The sequence below is a fragment of the Apiospora hydei genome, assembly GCF_038363865.1.
Source record: "Apiospora hydei strain CBS 114990 chromosome Unknown utg000003l_segment0_segment0, whole genome shotgun sequence".
NCBI lineage: Eukaryota > Fungi > Ascomycota > Sordariomycetes > Amphisphaeriales > Apiosporaceae > Apiospora > Apiospora hydei.
Window position 1 is genome coordinate 1088088 of NW_027117362.1, and position 17921 is coordinate 1106008.

Below are 17921 nucleotides of genomic sequence, written 5' to 3' on the forward strand. Positions count from 1 at the left end.
ATTACAAGACTTCCATGATGCTTCGGGTGATCAAGTTCGACAGCAACAACAGCTATCGTCGCTCTACAGCCGTCACTGTTTCGCCTTTTGACTGGACTACTTCTTCTAGTGGAGACGAGTCTGGCGATGGATCTCCGTCGTACCTTTGCCCTCGGACAAAGCTAGGTGAGCAAGGTGTCGATGAAAATCTTCACCTGGCTATGCAGTCGAGCATTCTTGATGCAGCATTCCCTGGAAACGGGACTGCGCCTGGTATCATGGTACTAGCCACTGGAGATGCGAAAGAAGCCGAGTTCTCCGAAGGGTTTGCTCATTACGCGCAGAAGGCCATGTCCATGGGCTGGCATGTGGAGGTCGTTTCCTGGAAGCGCTGCTTGTCGTCCGTGTGGAAGCGAGCACCTTTCATTGACCAATTCGCTTCGCAATTTCGCATAATCGAATTGGATCCGTTCTATGAGGACATGTTGAAGCTGTGATGATGACCAAGTTGCCCCATTCGATTATCGCATCTGGTCGCAAGTCACCCTGGCTCCCCATGTTATACTACTATGAGCGGTATTGATTCCATCACCTCTCCACGTCGCATCAGGACTAATTGGTAAGCAAAACTCACGGGTTTATTCCGACATGTTCACATGTTTCATTTCCTGGAGTAATACTAACGTCCGGGTTTCATAGGTGCACTGATTTCTCAACCACACTTCAAGTGGTCATTTGAAGTTCGACGAATTCGTCCTTTCGCCTACATTTTACCATTTTCTCACGAGTGTACTATTATACTATTTTTGGGGGACACAGCGCAACCCTCGAGATATGATGCGGTTTCCCTACGACGCTTTCTTCATACTCTTCATCGTTAGCTCTGTATCTTAAGCTCTCCACGTCGGAGCGCTGGGGTTTGCAGATGATCCAACCAGGCACACCTTGAACTCGCTTAGCTTTGCGTCCGGGAACCTCGCATTCCTGACAACTGCTTAGTTTGAACGCAAGTCAGCCGGTTGGTGTCGACATGAGAGATATTTTAAGATCGACTTGGAGTAGGAGGAAAGGCATTTCTCTGAGGCACTTTGCGCATTTTCATATGTTTTGACGACATTTATGAGGACACGATACTTTTCGGCTATGATATGGACTAGGAGTTAGAGAAGAGAAGCTGGATGGGTCGCTCAAGACGTTATTGTCAGGTGGCGGATCCCGAGCGAGCACTCTTTTCTTCCTTGATGCCCCCATTGGGCATTGCGACAGCATTTCTTCATGGCATGGCGTTCACGTCCTACCGGTCTAGGTCGTCTTCTTTCTTTCCGGGGCTGAGCTTACTGGCGACTGTACGATGAGAGACTGCCGGTGGATGATACGGAAAAGAGAAAAGCACCTCTTACACAAATTTCTTGGTAGATATACAGAATGTCAAATGAGACATTATGAACATTTTTGCGTTTGTTGTTTTTGATGTGAAGGGCTTTTCGTTGTCACGGTTAAGTGCTGATATATCAGTCGAATGTAGAAGACTTTCTTGACTCACGGGAGATGTCATCAAGCATTATGAACCACCATACTAATTGCTTATTTGACTGATTACGTAGCTTTCTACGAGGCGAAACGAGAGAAGATGATCTCCTCCAAGCATGTTCTGCTGAGCTCATATTTGCGATTTGCCCGCCCCCTATCCATACGTGTTCGGGTTCCTGATCACCTCCTCCCTGTTGTAACCAATCCCACTCGCACCAGCTCATTCATTCATTCACTGTTGAATCTGATTCCGGAGGACCTGTGCCGCCACGGCCATCCTCATGACGTCGGGCTCCAGGAGGTCGGCTTTTGCCGACACGCTGGCATACTTTGTTGGGCCGCGCGGCTGCTCGAGCTGGGCGGCGAGATCCCGCGTGTCTCGTTGATGTTGCTCCGTCACATTTTTGGCCGTGTCGAGGCGGGAGCGGAAGCGGGTGAAGACGGACAGGGGCCGGGTCTTGAGGTCGCGCTCGACCTGGCTGAGGGCGGCGCTGTTGCCGGCGGCGAGGCGCTGGAGGACGTTGATGCGCTTAGGTACCATGTGGGAGTCGGAGAGGTCGGGGAGGGGGTTGGGGGAGGAGGCTGTGGGGGGCTGGTTAGCGGTCCCGTTCTTGGGGTTGTGGATAGGCTTGGTTATCTTCTGTCCTGTTGTGGGAAAACTTACATGGGGTGCCTCCGCTATCCTTCTTCGCGGCTTCGGGGGTTGAGGTTCCGGCTTTGGGAAATTGAGTTGACATGGCGGGATACCTGAGACCAGTCTAGTCTGGCAACGAAGGGCTTGCGTACTCCTGCTAAGTTTGGGAACTGCTTCTGTCGATATTTGGTCTATCAATAGATATGGATGTAATGAACTTGAAAACCACAGTCGGATAATTCACTTCCCCAAGACACAACTTCTTACTTCTTATGTAAATAGCTAGGTGCTAGGCACGGTTATTTAATGGAAGATGTTGAACAACTCGGACTATATTCGTCTTTGATCCCAGTATTCCGCGTCTAGTGCATCCACGACAACTAGAAGGTGACTGAGTCAGAAGGAAACACTGGACAAACTATCACACGGCGGGCAAATGCAGCTTTGGCAATTGATTGCTTATAGAGGCCGCTTTGAGCTTCTCATCAAACATACTGGCCCAGAAGGCAGTTTATCATTGCTGCTCATTGGCGCGGGAGAGCTGGTGGTAGGAATGACTGGATGAGGAATCTAGCTTGAAGGGCCTTCAGCAACGATTGCTCATGTCAAATACATATCATGTCGTTGTACAGTCGGCCGCTACTACGTTTATACGTAGGCATGGTATGCGAATGATAATGTCACCCAACAGGTTTACCTGTGTACACCGACGACCAATGAGGTAACAGGATCACGGGGAGCTCGGGAATTTACTGATCTAGGACAATATAATTTAACGCCACCATGCGTGTGAATCAACTTGCAGCCAATTAGGGGGCGCCAAGCATAAGTAGATAGGACCAGTGCCGATTCAGGGGGTCGCGCCAAGCTCAACTAGAAGTTCAATTAGCCAATCAGCTGGCCGGATTAGTAGGGAACCGCGGCAATATCAAGATGACCACGATTAAGAACAAGAATCGTCTCTAGAGATTTTCCATTGTATTATTTGCTTTACTGAGGTTATGAAGAAGAAATATGGGACAGGTTCGACGTTTCACATGGCCTGCTCGTGTTGGCCCATCTAAGAGCGTTGGTGGTAAGTGCACTACTCTCGTTGCCCCGGACCTGACGCGTACCGTTGAGAAGTGCTGACTATTACAACCGCTATCATACCTATCTTCTTGATTAGTGGTTGTCCCCCAGCAGCCATTCTGCATGCTGGTATCGCAGGTGCTCACGGTATGATCACTCGTACCCCTCCTAGCTACTTAAGTACGGCTACCTGGCTGCATGAGTATTCTAGACAATCACATTATCACCTTAGGTAGTGAGCAGACCTGCTGGGCTAACCAGATGTGGGGCTGACAATCAACCCGGTCTAACTACCATTATCAAGACGATCACAACCTACGTCGACGGCAATCAGCCTGTAGGCGACAACTGTAGCAGATCACTCACAGTACCTAGATCAGTAACTGATTCCCCTAAGCACATAAGTACCTGCCATCCCCCGTTCCCGAATCAGTAACTCAGTTGCCCTCACCCCAAACCTATAAATAAAGGCCATTCCCGCTCCTCAAACACCAAACCTTCCACCAAACAACTTCTTCATTTGACATCTGTCATTGAGTACTCCCTATCAGTCATCTACTTGCCATACCACCACAGCACCAAGTGTTCCATCGCTTCCTACAACAGTTCGCTACTCTCTCTCATCAGCTGTTGTCACATCCTCTGCGGTATCATCATTTGCTTCGTCATTTGCTACTTCCTACAGTTGCCTCTTTCCCGGCCGCCTCTGTCACAAGCAAGTTCTCTGCCACGAAGAAGTCCAACAACAACCACATTGCGATCAATCGCCCCTTTCACCGTCATCTGGCAGCACGTACTGCCAACCAGACACCCAAGATTGTTCGCGTCTGCCACCAAAGGGTGAGCAGCTACTTCGTCGATAGATACGCTCATCGTCTCCAGAAGTAAGTGAACAATCCTTGCATTTCGTCCCCTTTCTTCTCAATGCGTCTGCTTTATATACGAAACCCACCATTTTTGGCAAGACCATGATTCGCCCACGTCTCGTTCTGTCCAATTTCGTAAATAGCTAGCAAACCCCAGTTACTGACAGTTCATCTTGTTCCTAGTTCCTGAAACCCCCAAACCCTTCACAATGGCTTTCGAGAAGTTCACTCAGGGCACCAAGTCCCACGAGGATGCCTCGATCGAGGAACTCGAGAGAAAGTTCGCCAAACTTTCTCTCAAGGTCGAAAATGAGCAGCCCAGCTTCAAGGCAATCTCTGTACACACGGTCCCTGAGAACCCATTCCTCAATCGACGAGCCACTGCCCAAGAGCTCATCGAAGGGATTAACAAGCTGGAGAAACTATGCCATCGGGTTCAGATCAAGCTAGAGGTAAGAGTTAATTCACATCATAATTGCAGAGCAGATCGGCTGACATCACCAAGCCCTACATCGAGGCGGAGGATCGCATGGAGAAGTCGAAGTTCGTCAGAGTGCTGAGCTTCGTCCTTCATCGTTTCTAGACTGGCCCTGGTACAAAGTTCATCTTGGCATACGGAGCTTTCTATGACATTTCTGGGGGTTATGCGTTTGTAGGATTACTGGATGGTTATGAGAACAGACTACAGGTGTAATTGGAGATGGAACACGCAGGGCGTGTATAGAGATCGCTCCTGGATAATGGATCACGACATGATTATCGGGTTTGGCGTTCATGGAGTACGGTACGCAGACAGACCCGTCGGGCTAGTCTGTGGTAAATCAATACAAAGCCTCCACTGCCAATGGTTTCCCTAGAATGCTGTACCATCTCTCGTCTGGGTGCCTTTCACCTGTTTATCCTCCACATTGATGTATTTTATTCCCTAAGCTTTGGTCTCGTAATTGGAAATACACACTCGTTCCTCCGTGTCTACATGTAGATAGTTGTTTTGATTTCGTTCTATGCCCTTTTTGGAAGGGTTTGTTTTGTCATTCGACATTTATAGATCAAGCCTGCGTAAAGCTGAATTCAATGGCGAGCTCCAGGTGAGGGAGCCGTGATCAGTGTACCTTATTATTCGTGAGTACATCCTGCGTCGACATTCAATGCCCAAGCTCTGGAGCTGTTGTACTCAGTACGACTTACTGATTGTACAGGAACCTAGGACCTATAAGTATCTCCCCTCCTTCCTACTTCCTTGGAACAACTTCATCCTCGTCATCCAACCAACATCACACATTACCATCTCGCATCTTCAGACCTTCCCACGACCACGTCGGAAAACACTCTGTGGATAACAGCACACCACCAACCGTGATCAGCAAGCTTGTCTCATCATTGATTCAACTCACATCAATTTATTTCTGCATCTCTCACATCCGTCACCATCAAGATGCTTTCCGAGAAACCCACCAAGCAGATCACCGTTGAGGAGCTGGAGAACCGATTCTCCAAGCTGTCTCTGAAAGTCGAGCACGCCCAAGCAGAGGTCAAGGTAAGGCACCGTCCAGTCCACGAAATGCAAAACATCAACGGTTTCATCTCGGTCGCCCAAGGGAGTCATCTGCTAACCGCTACAAGGCCTCCAATGGCTACCAACAGGAGCCACCAATGGAGATGCCAAAGCTTAAGCGACAAGCCACCAAAAAGGAAATTATTGAGCAGATCGACCAGCTGGTGGACCTTTGCAAGCGATTCCAGGAGGGAATGAATGTAAGATACTACCTGACACATTGACAGAAGCCCATTAGCTGACTTTTACGAAGCGCAAGATCGAGAGGCTGGAGGCAGCGGAGACGCAGTCCAAGCTTGGTGGCTTGCTCGATGTCGTCCTCAAGTGCCTCTAGTTGGAGCTATCACACCCACGAAGGGCACAACAACCACACACAGCGCGATGGCTGCCTTGATTCAGGCATACTGGCTATGACTTTGGATTGGAGGATTTTGTATGGATTAGGAGAAGGAACTCTGTTCTATAGGAGCCTGGAATTGACACTGTAATTGGATTCTACACGTACACATGTGTACAGTTCTCATGCATTGGCAATCGCAATCAATACGGATTGTGTGATCATTGAATCTTTCCCCGTAACCCTAAGCATTGTCTTCGTCTTTTGCATTGTATTGCTTTTATTGGATTGAATGCAGCACTTGAACCGATCGAATTTCGATTGTTCGGTAGCTGATGTTAAAAACTTTCGTATCTTGCATTTTCTTGCCCTGCTTTCAATTCATGCACCATCAACTTAACACTATTCGTCTCAAACTCAACTGCACAGAATCGTTTCGCCCAGTTTACCCAATCTCTCTTTCGCCTCTTCAACGTCACACATCACAACACCACAACATGGCTCGCGAGAGAAACACCCAGACCGCCTCGAAGGAGGAGCTTGAGGCACAATTCGCCAAGCTCACTCTGGGCGCTCGGAAGACGAGCAAGCACTTCAAGGTAGGTACAAACGAACTCGTCTGCATAGCAGTTCAGTGATTCCGAGTGGTGAGCTAACTGAAACGAGCCGGTAAAGAAGACCAGTCTCAGCCGAGGAGTCACAGAAGAACGACTCATCTACTACCTCGGCAACGCCCAGGCCGTGGTGCAGCTGACCGAGCAACGGCTACCAGAGGTAAGATACCGCCACGCAAGAACCTCGAGGTAGATGTACAATCAGCTAATCGGTCCTGTGAAGATCCGCATCGAAGGGGACAGCAACACCATCCTCTGGGAGTCCGACATCGAGGCAATGCTTATGCAGGCTTTGGACAAGCTTTATTAGAAAGCTGGCGACCATGATGGTCTTGAAAGAAGGATCTGTTGCGGGCACAATGGATCTGGGGAAATGAGATAATTCATAATCAATTGGAATCGGAAGGCAGGCCTGTGCTCTACAGCTCTGATGTCCCCTTGGCCGACGGCATAACTCATACTGTTGCTCTTAATTTGCACATGTGTCTGTCTCATCAACTTGCTTCGTCGCAAATGTCTTCCAATCAACGGCCTGCTCCCAGGCATACGCCACCCTGTATATCGTAGCCTCATCGTAGAACTTGGACACGATCTGCATCCCCACGGGGAGATTCGGATGGGGCTCCATCAGCGAAGGGAGGAAGCCCACCGGAAGCGATAGGGCGGGCATACCCGTCTTCAAGATTCAGGCATGTCAGCAGAATGCCCATTATTCGCTTCAAAGACACCAAAGGAGGTTGATTAGCTTGGGGGATCACTCACGATGTTGAAGGCGGATGTATTCAGCGACGCGCCGGCGGAATTTTGCATCAGCTCCTTGATGCTCGCATTCTTGATTGGCAGCTTGGGCGGCAGATAAGGCATGGTCGGCGTAATGAGGACGTCGTACTGGTCCAGGGCCTTGTAGTACTCGTGCTTGAGTTTTCGCGTCAGGTTCGTGGCCTTGCCCAGCAGCAGTCCCGGCTGCGGTAGGTGGTCCCAGCCCCACCGGCCGTTGACCATCCAGTTCTTGTACGCGCACCACATCTTGTCGTACTTGGCCTGGTCGATCGGTAGTATCTTCTCACTCAGATCGTTCATACAGTAACCTCGTCGGCCGCCACCTTCGCCGACGAAACTCTTGTAGACAGACAACCTGCCGGGAACGGCCCAAATGTCCGGCGCGTTGGCGTGCATCGGTACGCTGACCTCTTCCACCACACACCCGAGCGTCTCCAAGACCTTCGCTGCTTTTACGACAAGCTCGCTGACCCGCGGATCGTGCAGAGGCTGTTGCAGAGATTCCTTGATGATGCCGATCTTCAGCCCCTGCACTCCTTGTCGCGCCAGAGCGGGGTAGTCAGGCACCGCGTCCGGAAAGGGACAGCCAGCCTGTTGCCGATCGTCGATCTCATCGGCGCCCGCGACAGCCTGGAGTAGAATGGCATTGTCGAGCACAGTTCTCGTCATCGGGCCGGTGTGGTCCAGTGTCGCCTCGAGCGACGCGATGCCCGTGTAGGGGACCAGCCCGAAAGTGGGCTTCATCCCGACCAGGCCATTCGCGGATGACGGAATGCGGATGCTACCGCCCTGGTCTCCACCCATGCCGCCCCAGCACTCCCCTTTGGCGATTAGATAGCCGTTTCCCGAAGAAGATCCTCCAGCCGAGAAGCCCTCGGCCCAGGCGTTGCTGACGGGCCCCGTCGCGGCGGAGCAGGAGACGGCCCATGCCGACAGGTTCTCACATACCGCTTTCCCTGTGATGATACCGCCCGCCTCCAGTATGCGCGTGACAACTGTGGCGTCCATGTTGGGCGTCCAGCCCTCAAAGATGTCGGTCCCTAGTAGGCACGGGACGCCTTTCAGCGCGATGTTGTCCTTCAGACTCAGTGTCTTGCCCGCAAGCAACCCGTTCCCCTTGGCCGTGGGCGACATATCTCGAACATCGCACTTCCAGGCCCAGGCGTTTCCGGAGTTATCCTGGCCCTCGGGACGGTGGATATCTTTGCGGGGGAATCGCGTCTCGTCCACTTCCGGCACATAGTCATCCATCTGATCGACCTTGTCCCATACTTCCCAGATACCTGTGAGCAGATTCGTCAAGTCGGGGAGGTCTTGGAGGCTGGGGTTCAGTTTGAGAGACTCGAGCGACTGTATCACATCCTTTTCGGAGATGGGGTTCCTCTCGGACGTAACTTCGGGGGCCAGGGTCGACGACATGATGGAGGAGCCGCCTGTGTCAAAACTTTGGTCAAAGGCTGTAAACACGTTTGCAAGTAATGAGCGATGAATTCGACAAGTGACGAAACCTAGCTTGCGATATCTAGGTACTCATCGTGTCCTGTAATTGCGACCTATGTATCATCGGACCCTTGCTTCCGCATCCGATGGGTCTTCGGCAACCGGTCATTGTGGAGCCCTTTATCTTCCTCTGCAATCGGCCGGGCCCGATGGGAAATCACTACACCGTCGCGCCAAGCGTTGCTTATCACCAAATAGATAGATACCCTTTCATTGACTAGGGGTGTGGGCTGCTATTCCCGCGTTTCTACTGTTTTATTCCCGACGAGTACAGGTTACGGCGTAGAACTGGTATGGTTGCCTGCCGGTCCATCATTCTCCTGGCCATCGTCTTAGCAAGTAGCGAACCAATGGCTAGTCACTGCTGCAGTCCCTATCTACAAGCTTGGCTAAGCCTCCTGATAAGCACTCTTGGCCGCCCGGGGAGCGGTATCCTCGTAGAGAACATGCAGCATACGCAGACCTTCTTACTTGTACAATCTCTCCTGTGATCAAGCCAGTGCACCACAATGGGCGTTCTTCACGAAGCCCGAGTTTTCCTCGTTGGCGAAAGGCCTGCTACGAAGGCCGAGAGAAGGTTGCTGTTCAAGATCGACACCTTCATCCTATCCTTCCTATGCTTGGCGCAGTTCATGAACTACCTCGACCGCCAAAACCTGGCAAACGCGTATGTGTCGGGCATGAAGGAGGAGATCGGCTTTACCGGGATCCAGTACAATGTCACAGTGACCATTTTTCTGGGTGCGTATCCCTTCATCCTATAAGGTAAGGAAAGGACACAAGGAAAAGGAATGCTGACTTCCGCGTGCAGTTGGATACATCGTCAGTGGAATACCCCAGTCCTTGATTGTGGCATCCAACAAGATCCCTCTCTCGTTCTGGTTTCCGTTCTGTTGCTTTTGCTGGGGGATGTTGACACTGGGAGTAGGTTGTAAGTATCTGTTTGGTTTCATGCCGTATTATGTGCTTGGTGCTGATTCGAAATACCGCGTAGTCTGTCATCATGTCTGGCAGATCCAAGCCTTGCGTTTTTGCATGGCCGTATTCGAAGCTGTATCGTTTGCCGGTGGCCACTACGTCATCGGCTCATGGTATAAGCCCTCGGAGTTGGCCAAGCGGGCCTGTCTCCTCACCGCGGCCCAGAACGCTGGGGGGATGTTTGCCGGTCTCATGCAAGGCGCCATATACACGACGCTGAACGGTAACCTGGGGATATCTGGATGGAGAGTATGTGGCACAAGCCTAAGAAGAAGCATTGTTTTCCCTCATGAAGCTAACATACTGACAGTGGCTTATGATCATCAACTCCCTGATGAGTAAGTCTCGGCGGATAAGTATCTATTATAATAGCAGCTAATTGTGTACTCAGCATGCCCCATCTGGACTTGGGGCTTCTTGACCTTTCCTGGCGCACCCGCTCAATGCAATCGCTGGTATCTCTCCGAAGAAGAGAAGAAGCTGGCCATCAGTCGCTTGCCTCCACATAAGCCAACTCCTCTCGATAGGGGAGTGTTCAGAAAGGTGGGGAGAGACTGGCGCTTCTGGGCCTTCGTGCTCCAGTTCTCGTTCAACACCAACATGGAGTGGTCTGGCTTGTACGGTACGTTTCGTTCTGATATGCGCTTCAAGCTCCCATCAAGTCTCTACCTTGAGTACTTATAGTTTTACCCCTAGTTCCGATGTCCCTGTGGATGAAGTGGACCGGTCGCTACACCATCCCCGAGATAAACTACCACCCCCTCGGCATCACCGCCGTCACCATCGCCTCCACCTGCCTCTTCGCGCTCTGGACCGACTACACCCGCTCGCGCTGGTGGGTCAACGTCGTCATGGCCGTCTGCTCGGGCGTGCCCTGCGCCATGCTGCTGCTGCGGCCCGCGCTGCCCATCGCGGCCAAGTACGCGGCCTGGTACCTGGCGGGCATGGGCTTCATCGGGCAGGCCGTCAATTTCGCCTGGGCCAACGAGGTCTGCCGCGACGACGACCAGCTCCGATCCGTGACGCTGTACGCCATGGTCTACGGGTCCAATGTGACCATCGCCTGGTTCAACATCGTCTTCTTCCCCGTCACGGACGCGCCCGATTTCACAAAGGGGTACGCCGCGGCGCTGGCCACGTGCGTGCTGTCACCGCCCATCGCTGTTTGGATACATCGGCGCTGTCGGCGAAGGGAGCGGGACTTGGCCGAGGTGGTGGCAAGAGATGCAGCCGGGGGCAGCGAGGGTGATACACGCGGATATGGCACGCGCCTAGAAGGGATTGAGGTTCAGAACGACGCTGGGGGTGAAATGGGCATCGGGAAGTCCCCAAAGTAATCATTATACTGCGCGATTGCTTGGTATTGCATGAATCTACATATCTAGGGTTTTCCTGTCCATAACGCATAAATTTAACCCTTCAGTGCGACTCAACACATCCAGCCTACGTACCATCCGAGCCTGTCTGTTTCGAGGAACAATGCGGTCCCGAGAACGGCCTTTTCCTTTGTTGCGCCAGGCTTTCCAGGTCACAGCAGTGCGTAGAGAAGGGCATTAGTCGCCAAATAACAAAGAGCTTGTTGCTACTTGGCGTTCGAGCCTTTGTCCTCCATACGCCATCAACTCCGGATGATTGAACGAAAAACCAGAAACGCAGGACACGGTGAATCGGTGAGGTAAACAAATTATTACTCGCCATGCTTTGCGATGTCTAGCGGGTTCAGCAGCATCCTCGACGCCCCCTTGTGGCCCAACAACCTCCCAGGACGCCCGCCCGTTACACCAACAAACCAACCTGTCACACCGCCGAACCGTTTCGCCACGCCACCTAACCATTTCGCCACTCCCGACAACGGAGCCGACGCCGACAATAACACCCCCGCCGACCAGGTCCCTCTCCCGGACCCCCCGTTCAATGCGTTGCGCGCGGTGCGGCGCTACTTCCTCAGGGACGGCCAGTACGCGTACGAAGGCCTCGCCGGCGCGGGGGCCTTTGGCAGCGTGTACAGGCTCCGGAAAGTCGGCGGCGGCGGGCAACAGGGATCTCCGGAGGAAGAGGGCGCGGGGCGGCGCGTGGCGGCGAAGCTGATCCGGCGGTTCCCGGACCCAATGTACGCCAGCTCTCCCCCTTTGGAACAGGTGGAGGCCCTCGAGGTTAGTTTTCGTTTTTATGTTCCGGAGCAAAGGAAATGGGAAAAGAAAAGGGAGGAAAGAATACTGATGCGGTTCCGTGTAGAGCTTTGCGGCGGCTGCCCATGCCGTGCGGATGATCGCTTCCCAGACGTTCAACGGGGCCGACATGTACGACCTGCGGCAGTGGGTTTTACTGGAATACTTGGAGGGCGGCACGTTTCGCGATTTCGAAGAGCGAGTGAAGGAAAGGAGCAACGCTTTACCGAATCGTATGCTTTGGTCTGTATTCAGGTGCCGTAAGTCCGGATATCTTTTTTTTTTTTTTTTTTCCCGTCACTTTCGTGCTGTCTCAACGTGTCGAGCTTTCGTGGTAGTCTCGCGTCTGACTAAATGTATGCGTTACAGTAATGAGGATCGCCATGGCCATGGCGAATTCTGGCGAGATGAAGGATGGACCGGTGCGTCTGGAAACGGCCCCGGACGACGTGCCTCACCCCCAAACGGTTCTCTACAACACCGACATGCACACGAACAACTGTGAGTTTCAATCTCGCCCAAATAAAGCCTCGGCAGGAAGAGGACTAATGAGGATCCGAACTAGTGATGTTTGGATGCTACGATTACGACGAAGACGGAACAGAACATAAACTATCGCCGATCCTCAAGATGATTGATCTTGGTTCCGTAGAACGAGTAGACACGTCAGAGTAAGGTCTTTGCAATAAGAAAATGCCTTCACGTTGGACATGTAACTGACGAGGACTCGATTTACAGAGACAGCGAATGGAGCCGAATAAGCGAGAACCTGGTAAGCCTCGCTGGCAATGTAAGTGGAACGCCCAACTATCGCTTATCATTCAATGCCCAGCTATTGTCGTTCCAGTATTAACCCCTTTGCGCATGCTTACAACAGAGATTCAACGGCCTCCTTGAGTCGGTCCAGTCATATGGAACGCGGCAACCGGACCCGGGGCTGGGATACTTGGTACGGATATGCGCGAGGAGAGTGGGGAGGACGTTTCGCAATAGGGGCTGGTCGCTCAAGGACTTGGACGAGCGGGTCCAGCGCGGATTCGAGCAGGGTCCTGCATACTATGCGAGCAAAATGGGGATCGACGATGGGTCGGAAGACGACGATGCCGTCGTGGCGGTGGTCCGGGAGCTCTTCTTGGACGCCGAGACTAGTCCGGGGACGTCTTCGAGCAGGGATGCCGATTTGGATGCTCTGCCTGATCCCCTGTTGTATCCGAATGATTCCGACATGTCCCTATAAAGCTTTTGTAGATATTTATGGGGTTTGTTCATATCAGATATGCACAGGGTGTAAATATTATAGAATCCAACAGGAGAAACCATATTTGCTTCGGCAGGTGATCTACTGAATATGCCGCTCGCTTAAAGGGGTAAATTCAAAGACCCGTACCGGGATGCTCTCGCCTAATTGCAGATCTCAGAAGATCTACACTGTCACAATCAACTCCTTCTTACCCCAACGCACGTCCTTGGTTGCGCCTATCAAATATGAGTAGTTTGATTAGATCAATTCGCCGATTCGTCTTGAGGACCTCTCATATTCAAGTGTATATATGAACATGCTCCCAACAGCATCTAGTGACGAGTCACTCCAGTCTAGGAAACTTCAACTTTCTACAGATAGCAGGGTCTGCTGGCGCTAACATGGCCGCCACTGACGGTGCACAATATAGTTGTCTTCCGCGTCACTACTTGGCGCATGTCGGATTGGGAAGGTAATATGAACTCTTATATATCGCGGCAGATATGCCGTCCCAACCGGCCTCCAGGTGCACCCATAAAGAGGAAGCCGAATGTCTGCAAAAACAAAAAATGCTAGTTTGAGGGACCTCTCTTCCAGACATCAAGTGCACCAAAACGCTCAAGCAACCTTCAGCTCCAACCTCAGACGAACCCAAGATGATGAACCTTTGCAAGGTATTCCCTCTGGTACTTGCCGTATCCAGCGGTGCCGTGAATGCTGCGTTCACTCCAAAGGCGTGGGTATACTTCTCATCGTCTAGTTATTGAAGATTCAATCTCTGACACAATACGACTGTGACTGTTAGGTCGCGCAATGGCTTCTACCCTCTCGATGTCGTCGACGAGCTGGAAGCGGCGACCATGCCCAAGGTCGAAGCATGGATGGCGACCAAGAAGACGGCATCGAACTGCACACTGGAAAACGCAGTAGTCAGACAAGAGTGGTAAGTCATGGCCCAAAGGGCCTACGAGATGAAGTACCGGTCGGACCTGACCATGCCGGCGAACTACAGGAGCGACCTCACAGTCCCCCAGCGTGAGGAGTACATCAAAGCAGTGCTCTGTCTCCAGAAGCTGCCGCCGCGAGCGCCAAAGGACAAGTTCCCCGGCGCGCTGAGTCGATACGACGACTTCGTCGCGTTCCACATGACCGAGGCCATGATGCTGCATGACCCGGTAAGTCCGCCCATGCTAGCCATCCGAGGATGAGAATGACCTGACTGACGAGGATGGATAATAGTACCACCTGTTCGCAAGCCACAAGTACTTCATCTGGGCATACGAAACCGCTCTTCGCGAAGAGTGTGGCTACACCGGTTATCAACCTGTAAGTCGTTCAACTTCTCTCTCACTACCTGTCTGCGCCTAGTACTGTCACTAATAGACGGTACCTCGCGATGGTGTAGTACATGAACTACGACCGCTACGCCCAAGACCCCGTCAACTCCCCCATGTTCAACGGCAACGCCTCGAGCATGGGCGGCCAGGGCTTGCCGTCCGAGTACCCCGGCGTCGCGCAGCCCTACAAGAGGCCTTACGACTGGATCCGGCCCGGTGGCGGCGGAGGCTGCGTGACCGAGGGGCCTTTCAAGGAGTAAGTAGCTGATATCCTCTTAGCTTCCCATCTCATACTAGTCACTTACTGAGTGAAATGTTACCATCACAGCATGGTCGTCAGCCTCGGCCCCAAGGGCCACGTCCTGACCGACGTGCCCAAGAACCCGCAGTCGGACGGCCTCGGGTCCAACCCGCGCTGCCTCCGGCGCGACGTCAACCGCAACTCGGCCCTCGGCGCGACGGCTAACTACACGTACTCGACCATCATGGACAACAAGGATGTCGACGCCTTCTACAACCGCTATCTCGGCATGCCGCCGCTAATTAATGACACGCATCCTTGGGGTGTAAGTTAACGAGAACAATCTTCTTCTTACCTCTAATTGGCTTGATATTTAACAAATACATACCAACTTATATGGCAATAGCTCCACAACGCAGGCCATTACATGTTCGGCGGTGACCCAGGTGGTGTAAGTACCCTCTCTTCGTCTCTATTTTCCACCGCCCCCTTCCTCCCCAACTACCCATCTCGGACCCAAGTTGCAATATCATCTATCTACTTTCTTACTGACCTACCCGCGCCTGCAGGACTTCTTCGCTTCTCCTGGGGACCCGGCTTTCTATTTCCACCACGGCATGCTGGACCGCGTCTGGTGGATCTGGCAGATGCAGGACCCGGAGAACCGCATCAACGCGATCCCGACGGGCGGCATGGCCATGCCGCCGCACCAGCTGCGCGAGGAGATCGCGGCCCGTGGCCCGTACAAGCGCGCCGAGGACCCCAAGGACGTCATCGTCGACCTGGGCTGGATCGCGCCGGCGATCCCGCTGCTGGAGCTGACGGACCAGCTGGGCGGGAACAAGGGGCAGTTCTGCTATATCTATGTCTGATCATGATGCAACGGGGATCATCTCATGTTGAGGGAATTGGTTGTCGTTGTTCATGGTTATTAATGGGATAGCCGGATAGTGGTGTCAAATCGATTCATATAGTGTGTCCTTTTCCTACATTATAATACAGTTTCCTGAGAGTGCCAAGTACCTATAATGCCACAACGGATCCGGATGCATGCATGCAGTCGACAAGCCGGGGCCTCACATCTTTCATCTCCATCTTGCCGTGTTAGCGCGCTCATAGGCGTCGTTTGAGAAGTCCTCCCATAATGGAGGACGCTTCTTGGCTGTATGCGACATCTTGAATCCTTCAAATGTGACTCCCGGCTTGAGGTAAGGCAGGTCCACTACACCTTTAAAGTGTGTGAAAGAGTCGTCGGTGAACTCGATATAGCCACTTCTAGGCCCAGGTAAGACCATCCCCGTCGTCGCTTCTCGGCCGCGAAGGCGCAAGTAGATGCGTCGGGCAGGGACCTGATCTTTCCGTGCTTTCTTGGGAGGTCGGCCTCGCTTGGCGCCGCCTGGGGCTTGCTTTCGCTTAGTGCCTTGAGTGGAGGTACTCACTGCCTCCTCTTGCTCCTCTCCCATCTCGTCGTCGTCGTCGTCGTCGTCTTCTTCTTCTTCGGCGTCGCTGGAGTTCTGGACGTAGCTATCCAGCCTCTCCTGATCCCGGCCCAGAAGCATAGTACCCTCAAAATGCGACAGCTCCAACCATCCCATAGTTATGAAGGGACCAGTTCTGAACGGTTCAGAGCAATTAGTGACGCTGAGGGTGAAGAAGGGCTGAGCGGGCCACTCGGCTTCGGCTGCATCGCATTTGATAATGTAAGCACCTCTGCACAGTTGCAGTTGTCTAGGCTGCATGCTATTGGGGGTGACCTCTGGGCCGTTTTCCCTCGCTGCCTCGGCGAGTCCTCTGTGCTGCTCCATTGCTCTGTCCCACATGTCCGATTTCTCTTGCGCCTCCTCCAGGCGAGATTCCTCATCAAGACGACGTGCTAGCGCCCAAACAGCTCCGCGGTCCCAACCAATACAGATGGCTCTGGCCGAATATTCGCCGCCGCTGCATGTTTCCAGGCCTGGAACGCGTTTTGCTCTCTCGTGGAGTTCAGCTCTGTCGTCGAAGCCATGAAGAGCCATTGGTTCGGATGTTTTTGTGCGGTCGGGCTTACCCTGGCTGTCCAGGAAGTAAAGTGCGATGAACTTGTCGAGGTTCATGCTGGCTTGCTCTCCAGGAGTCGAGCAGGCCGCCCATTTCTCATCCTCTTTCCGTTTCTTCGCGGCACCCCATTCGTCCCGCTCGGCCCTCCAGACTCGTAGCTTCTCGACATACGCAGCGTCTGCTCTCATCCTACGCTCAATGGCGAGCACACTTTCGGGTACGTCCTTGCACTGGTGCAACGTTAGCAGAGCGAAGCACATTCAGAGTAGCAGCGATGGTACACGCCTTTCCATCAACAACAGCACTGCGTAGCATAGACGCGAGCTCCCCGGATGATGCATTTGACTTAAACGATATTCCGTACCAGCGGAGCTGGGCGCCGAAGTCTTTGCGGAAGAGACGTTTAGCCTCTTCTTCGGCTGACTTCTGTTGCCACTTCAGACGAAGACGCTCTGGAAAGAATAGTTCTGAGAGGTGGCTACCTTCCACGCGACGATGGCCAGATGATGTGGTGAAAGTCTGGTCGCGAAGAGAGAACCCGTTCTTTTTCAGAACTGGTACCTCTGGGGGTCCAGTGTGTTCCTCCATAATAGGTATGGGCTACTCTGGCATACGTCTGGACTGATTTACTATAGATGTGAATAGAAATGCAGTATGTCGATTCAGGCCCTCAAGATGGACAATTTTTAAAGAGTGTTTTTTGGCGACCAATAGTAAAAATGAATGGCGACTGAATGCTAAAGTTTGAACGAAGGTTAGGTTTTGTCACCTGGGACAAAAGTGGTTTGAGCAGTTATTGTCCCAAAGCAGAGTTAATTAGGTCAATTTTCACCTTGAAATTGAAGTGACTTGACTACTAGTACATAATCAAGTTGACACTTTCTTCACTAAAGTCTATAAATTATTTAGTAGTTGCCCCATGGGTATTCATCCCACCCCCTTCCCGCCACTAGCAACTGAGGATGTAGGATGGTTTATAGCCCTCCACATTATACTACAAAGCAACGGCATCAAACGGCCGCGAGGGACAGGTATGCCAAATGATCACGTTTCT

At 52.4% G+C, this 17921-nt stretch overlaps 9 protein-coding genes across 9 annotated transcripts; 6 read left to right on the forward strand and 3 right to left on the reverse strand.

Moving 5' to 3' along the window:
* Window positions 1-17: 17 nt before the first annotated feature.
* PG997_002155 (uncharacterized protein) lies at window positions 18-476 on the forward strand (the record flags this gene model as incomplete). The annotated part of the gene is made up of 1 exon (XM_066806470.1): window positions 18-476. The coding sequence occupies one exon, from the start codon at window positions 18-20 to the stop codon at window positions 474-476; it is 459 nt and encodes a 152-aa protein (XP_066673766.1).
* A 1265-nt stretch (window positions 477-1741) lies between these two features.
* Window positions 1742-2246, reverse strand: PG997_002156 (uncharacterized protein; the record flags this gene model as incomplete). The annotated part of the gene is made up of 2 exons (XM_066806471.1): window positions 1742-2091; window positions 2174-2246. The coding sequence occupies 2 exons, from the start codon at window positions 2244-2246 to the stop codon at window positions 1742-1744; spliced, it is 423 nt and encodes a 140-aa protein (XP_066673767.1).
* A 2043-nt stretch (window positions 2247-4289) lies between these two features.
* On the forward strand, window positions 4290-4663 carry PG997_002157 (uncharacterized protein; the record flags this gene model as incomplete). The annotated part of the gene is made up of 2 exons (XM_066806472.1): window positions 4290-4532; window positions 4562-4663. 2 exons carry the CDS (start codon window positions 4290-4292, stop codon window positions 4661-4663), a joined length of 345 nt encoding a protein of 114 aa, XP_066673768.1.
* An 852-nt stretch (window positions 4664-5515) lies between these two features.
* On the forward strand, window positions 5516-5969 carry PG997_002158 (uncharacterized protein; the record flags this gene model as incomplete). The annotated part of the gene is made up of 3 exons (XM_066806473.1): window positions 5516-5617; window positions 5704-5835; window positions 5889-5969. 3 exons carry the CDS (start codon window positions 5516-5518, stop codon window positions 5967-5969), a joined length of 315 nt encoding a protein of 104 aa, XP_066673769.1.
* Window positions 5970-6469: 500 nt separating this feature from the next.
* PG997_002159 (uncharacterized protein) lies at window positions 6470-6896 on the forward strand (the record flags this gene model as incomplete). The annotated part of the gene is made up of 3 exons (XM_066806474.1): window positions 6470-6571; window positions 6648-6746; window positions 6792-6896. The coding sequence occupies 3 exons, from the start codon at window positions 6470-6472 to the stop codon at window positions 6894-6896; spliced, it is 306 nt and encodes a 101-aa protein (XP_066673770.1).
* A 159-nt stretch (window positions 6897-7055) lies between these two features.
* On the reverse strand, window positions 7056-8785 carry PG997_002160 (amidase signature enzyme; the record flags this gene model as incomplete). Its single annotated transcript, XM_066806475.1, has 2 exons — window positions 7056-7262; window positions 7349-8785. 2 exons carry the CDS (start codon window positions 8783-8785, stop codon window positions 7056-7058), a joined length of 1644 nt encoding a protein of 547 aa, XP_066673771.1.
* A 590-nt stretch (window positions 8786-9375) lies between these two features.
* Window positions 9376-13249, forward strand: PG997_002161 (MFS general substrate transporter; the record flags this gene model as incomplete). Its single annotated transcript, XM_066806476.1, has 12 exons — window positions 9376-9607; window positions 9678-9797; window positions 9861-10093; window positions 10155-10182; window positions 10236-10466; window positions 10529-11177; window positions 11559-11997; window positions 12080-12272; window positions 12382-12513; window positions 12578-12683; window positions 12751-12802; window positions 12890-13249. 12 exons carry the CDS (start codon window positions 9376-9378, stop codon window positions 13247-13249), a joined length of 2775 nt encoding a protein of 924 aa, XP_066673772.1.
* A 659-nt stretch (window positions 13250-13908) lies between these two features.
* Window positions 13909-15702, forward strand: PG997_002162 (Di-copper centre-containing protein; the record flags this gene model as incomplete). The annotated part of the gene is made up of 8 exons (XM_066806477.1): window positions 13909-13988; window positions 14058-14195; window positions 14265-14427; window positions 14492-14578; window positions 14658-14845; window positions 14918-15155; window positions 15237-15281; window positions 15400-15702. 8 exons carry the CDS (start codon window positions 13909-13911, stop codon window positions 15700-15702), a joined length of 1242 nt encoding a protein of 413 aa, XP_066673773.1.
* A 213-nt stretch (window positions 15703-15915) lies between these two features.
* On the reverse strand, window positions 15916-17455 carry PG997_002163 (uncharacterized protein; the record flags this gene model as incomplete). The annotated part of the gene is made up of 2 exons (XM_066806478.1): window positions 15916-17097; window positions 17126-17455. 2 exons carry the CDS (start codon window positions 17453-17455, stop codon window positions 15916-15918), a joined length of 1512 nt encoding a protein of 503 aa, XP_066673774.1.
* Between the last annotated feature and the right edge of the window lie 466 nt (window positions 17456-17921).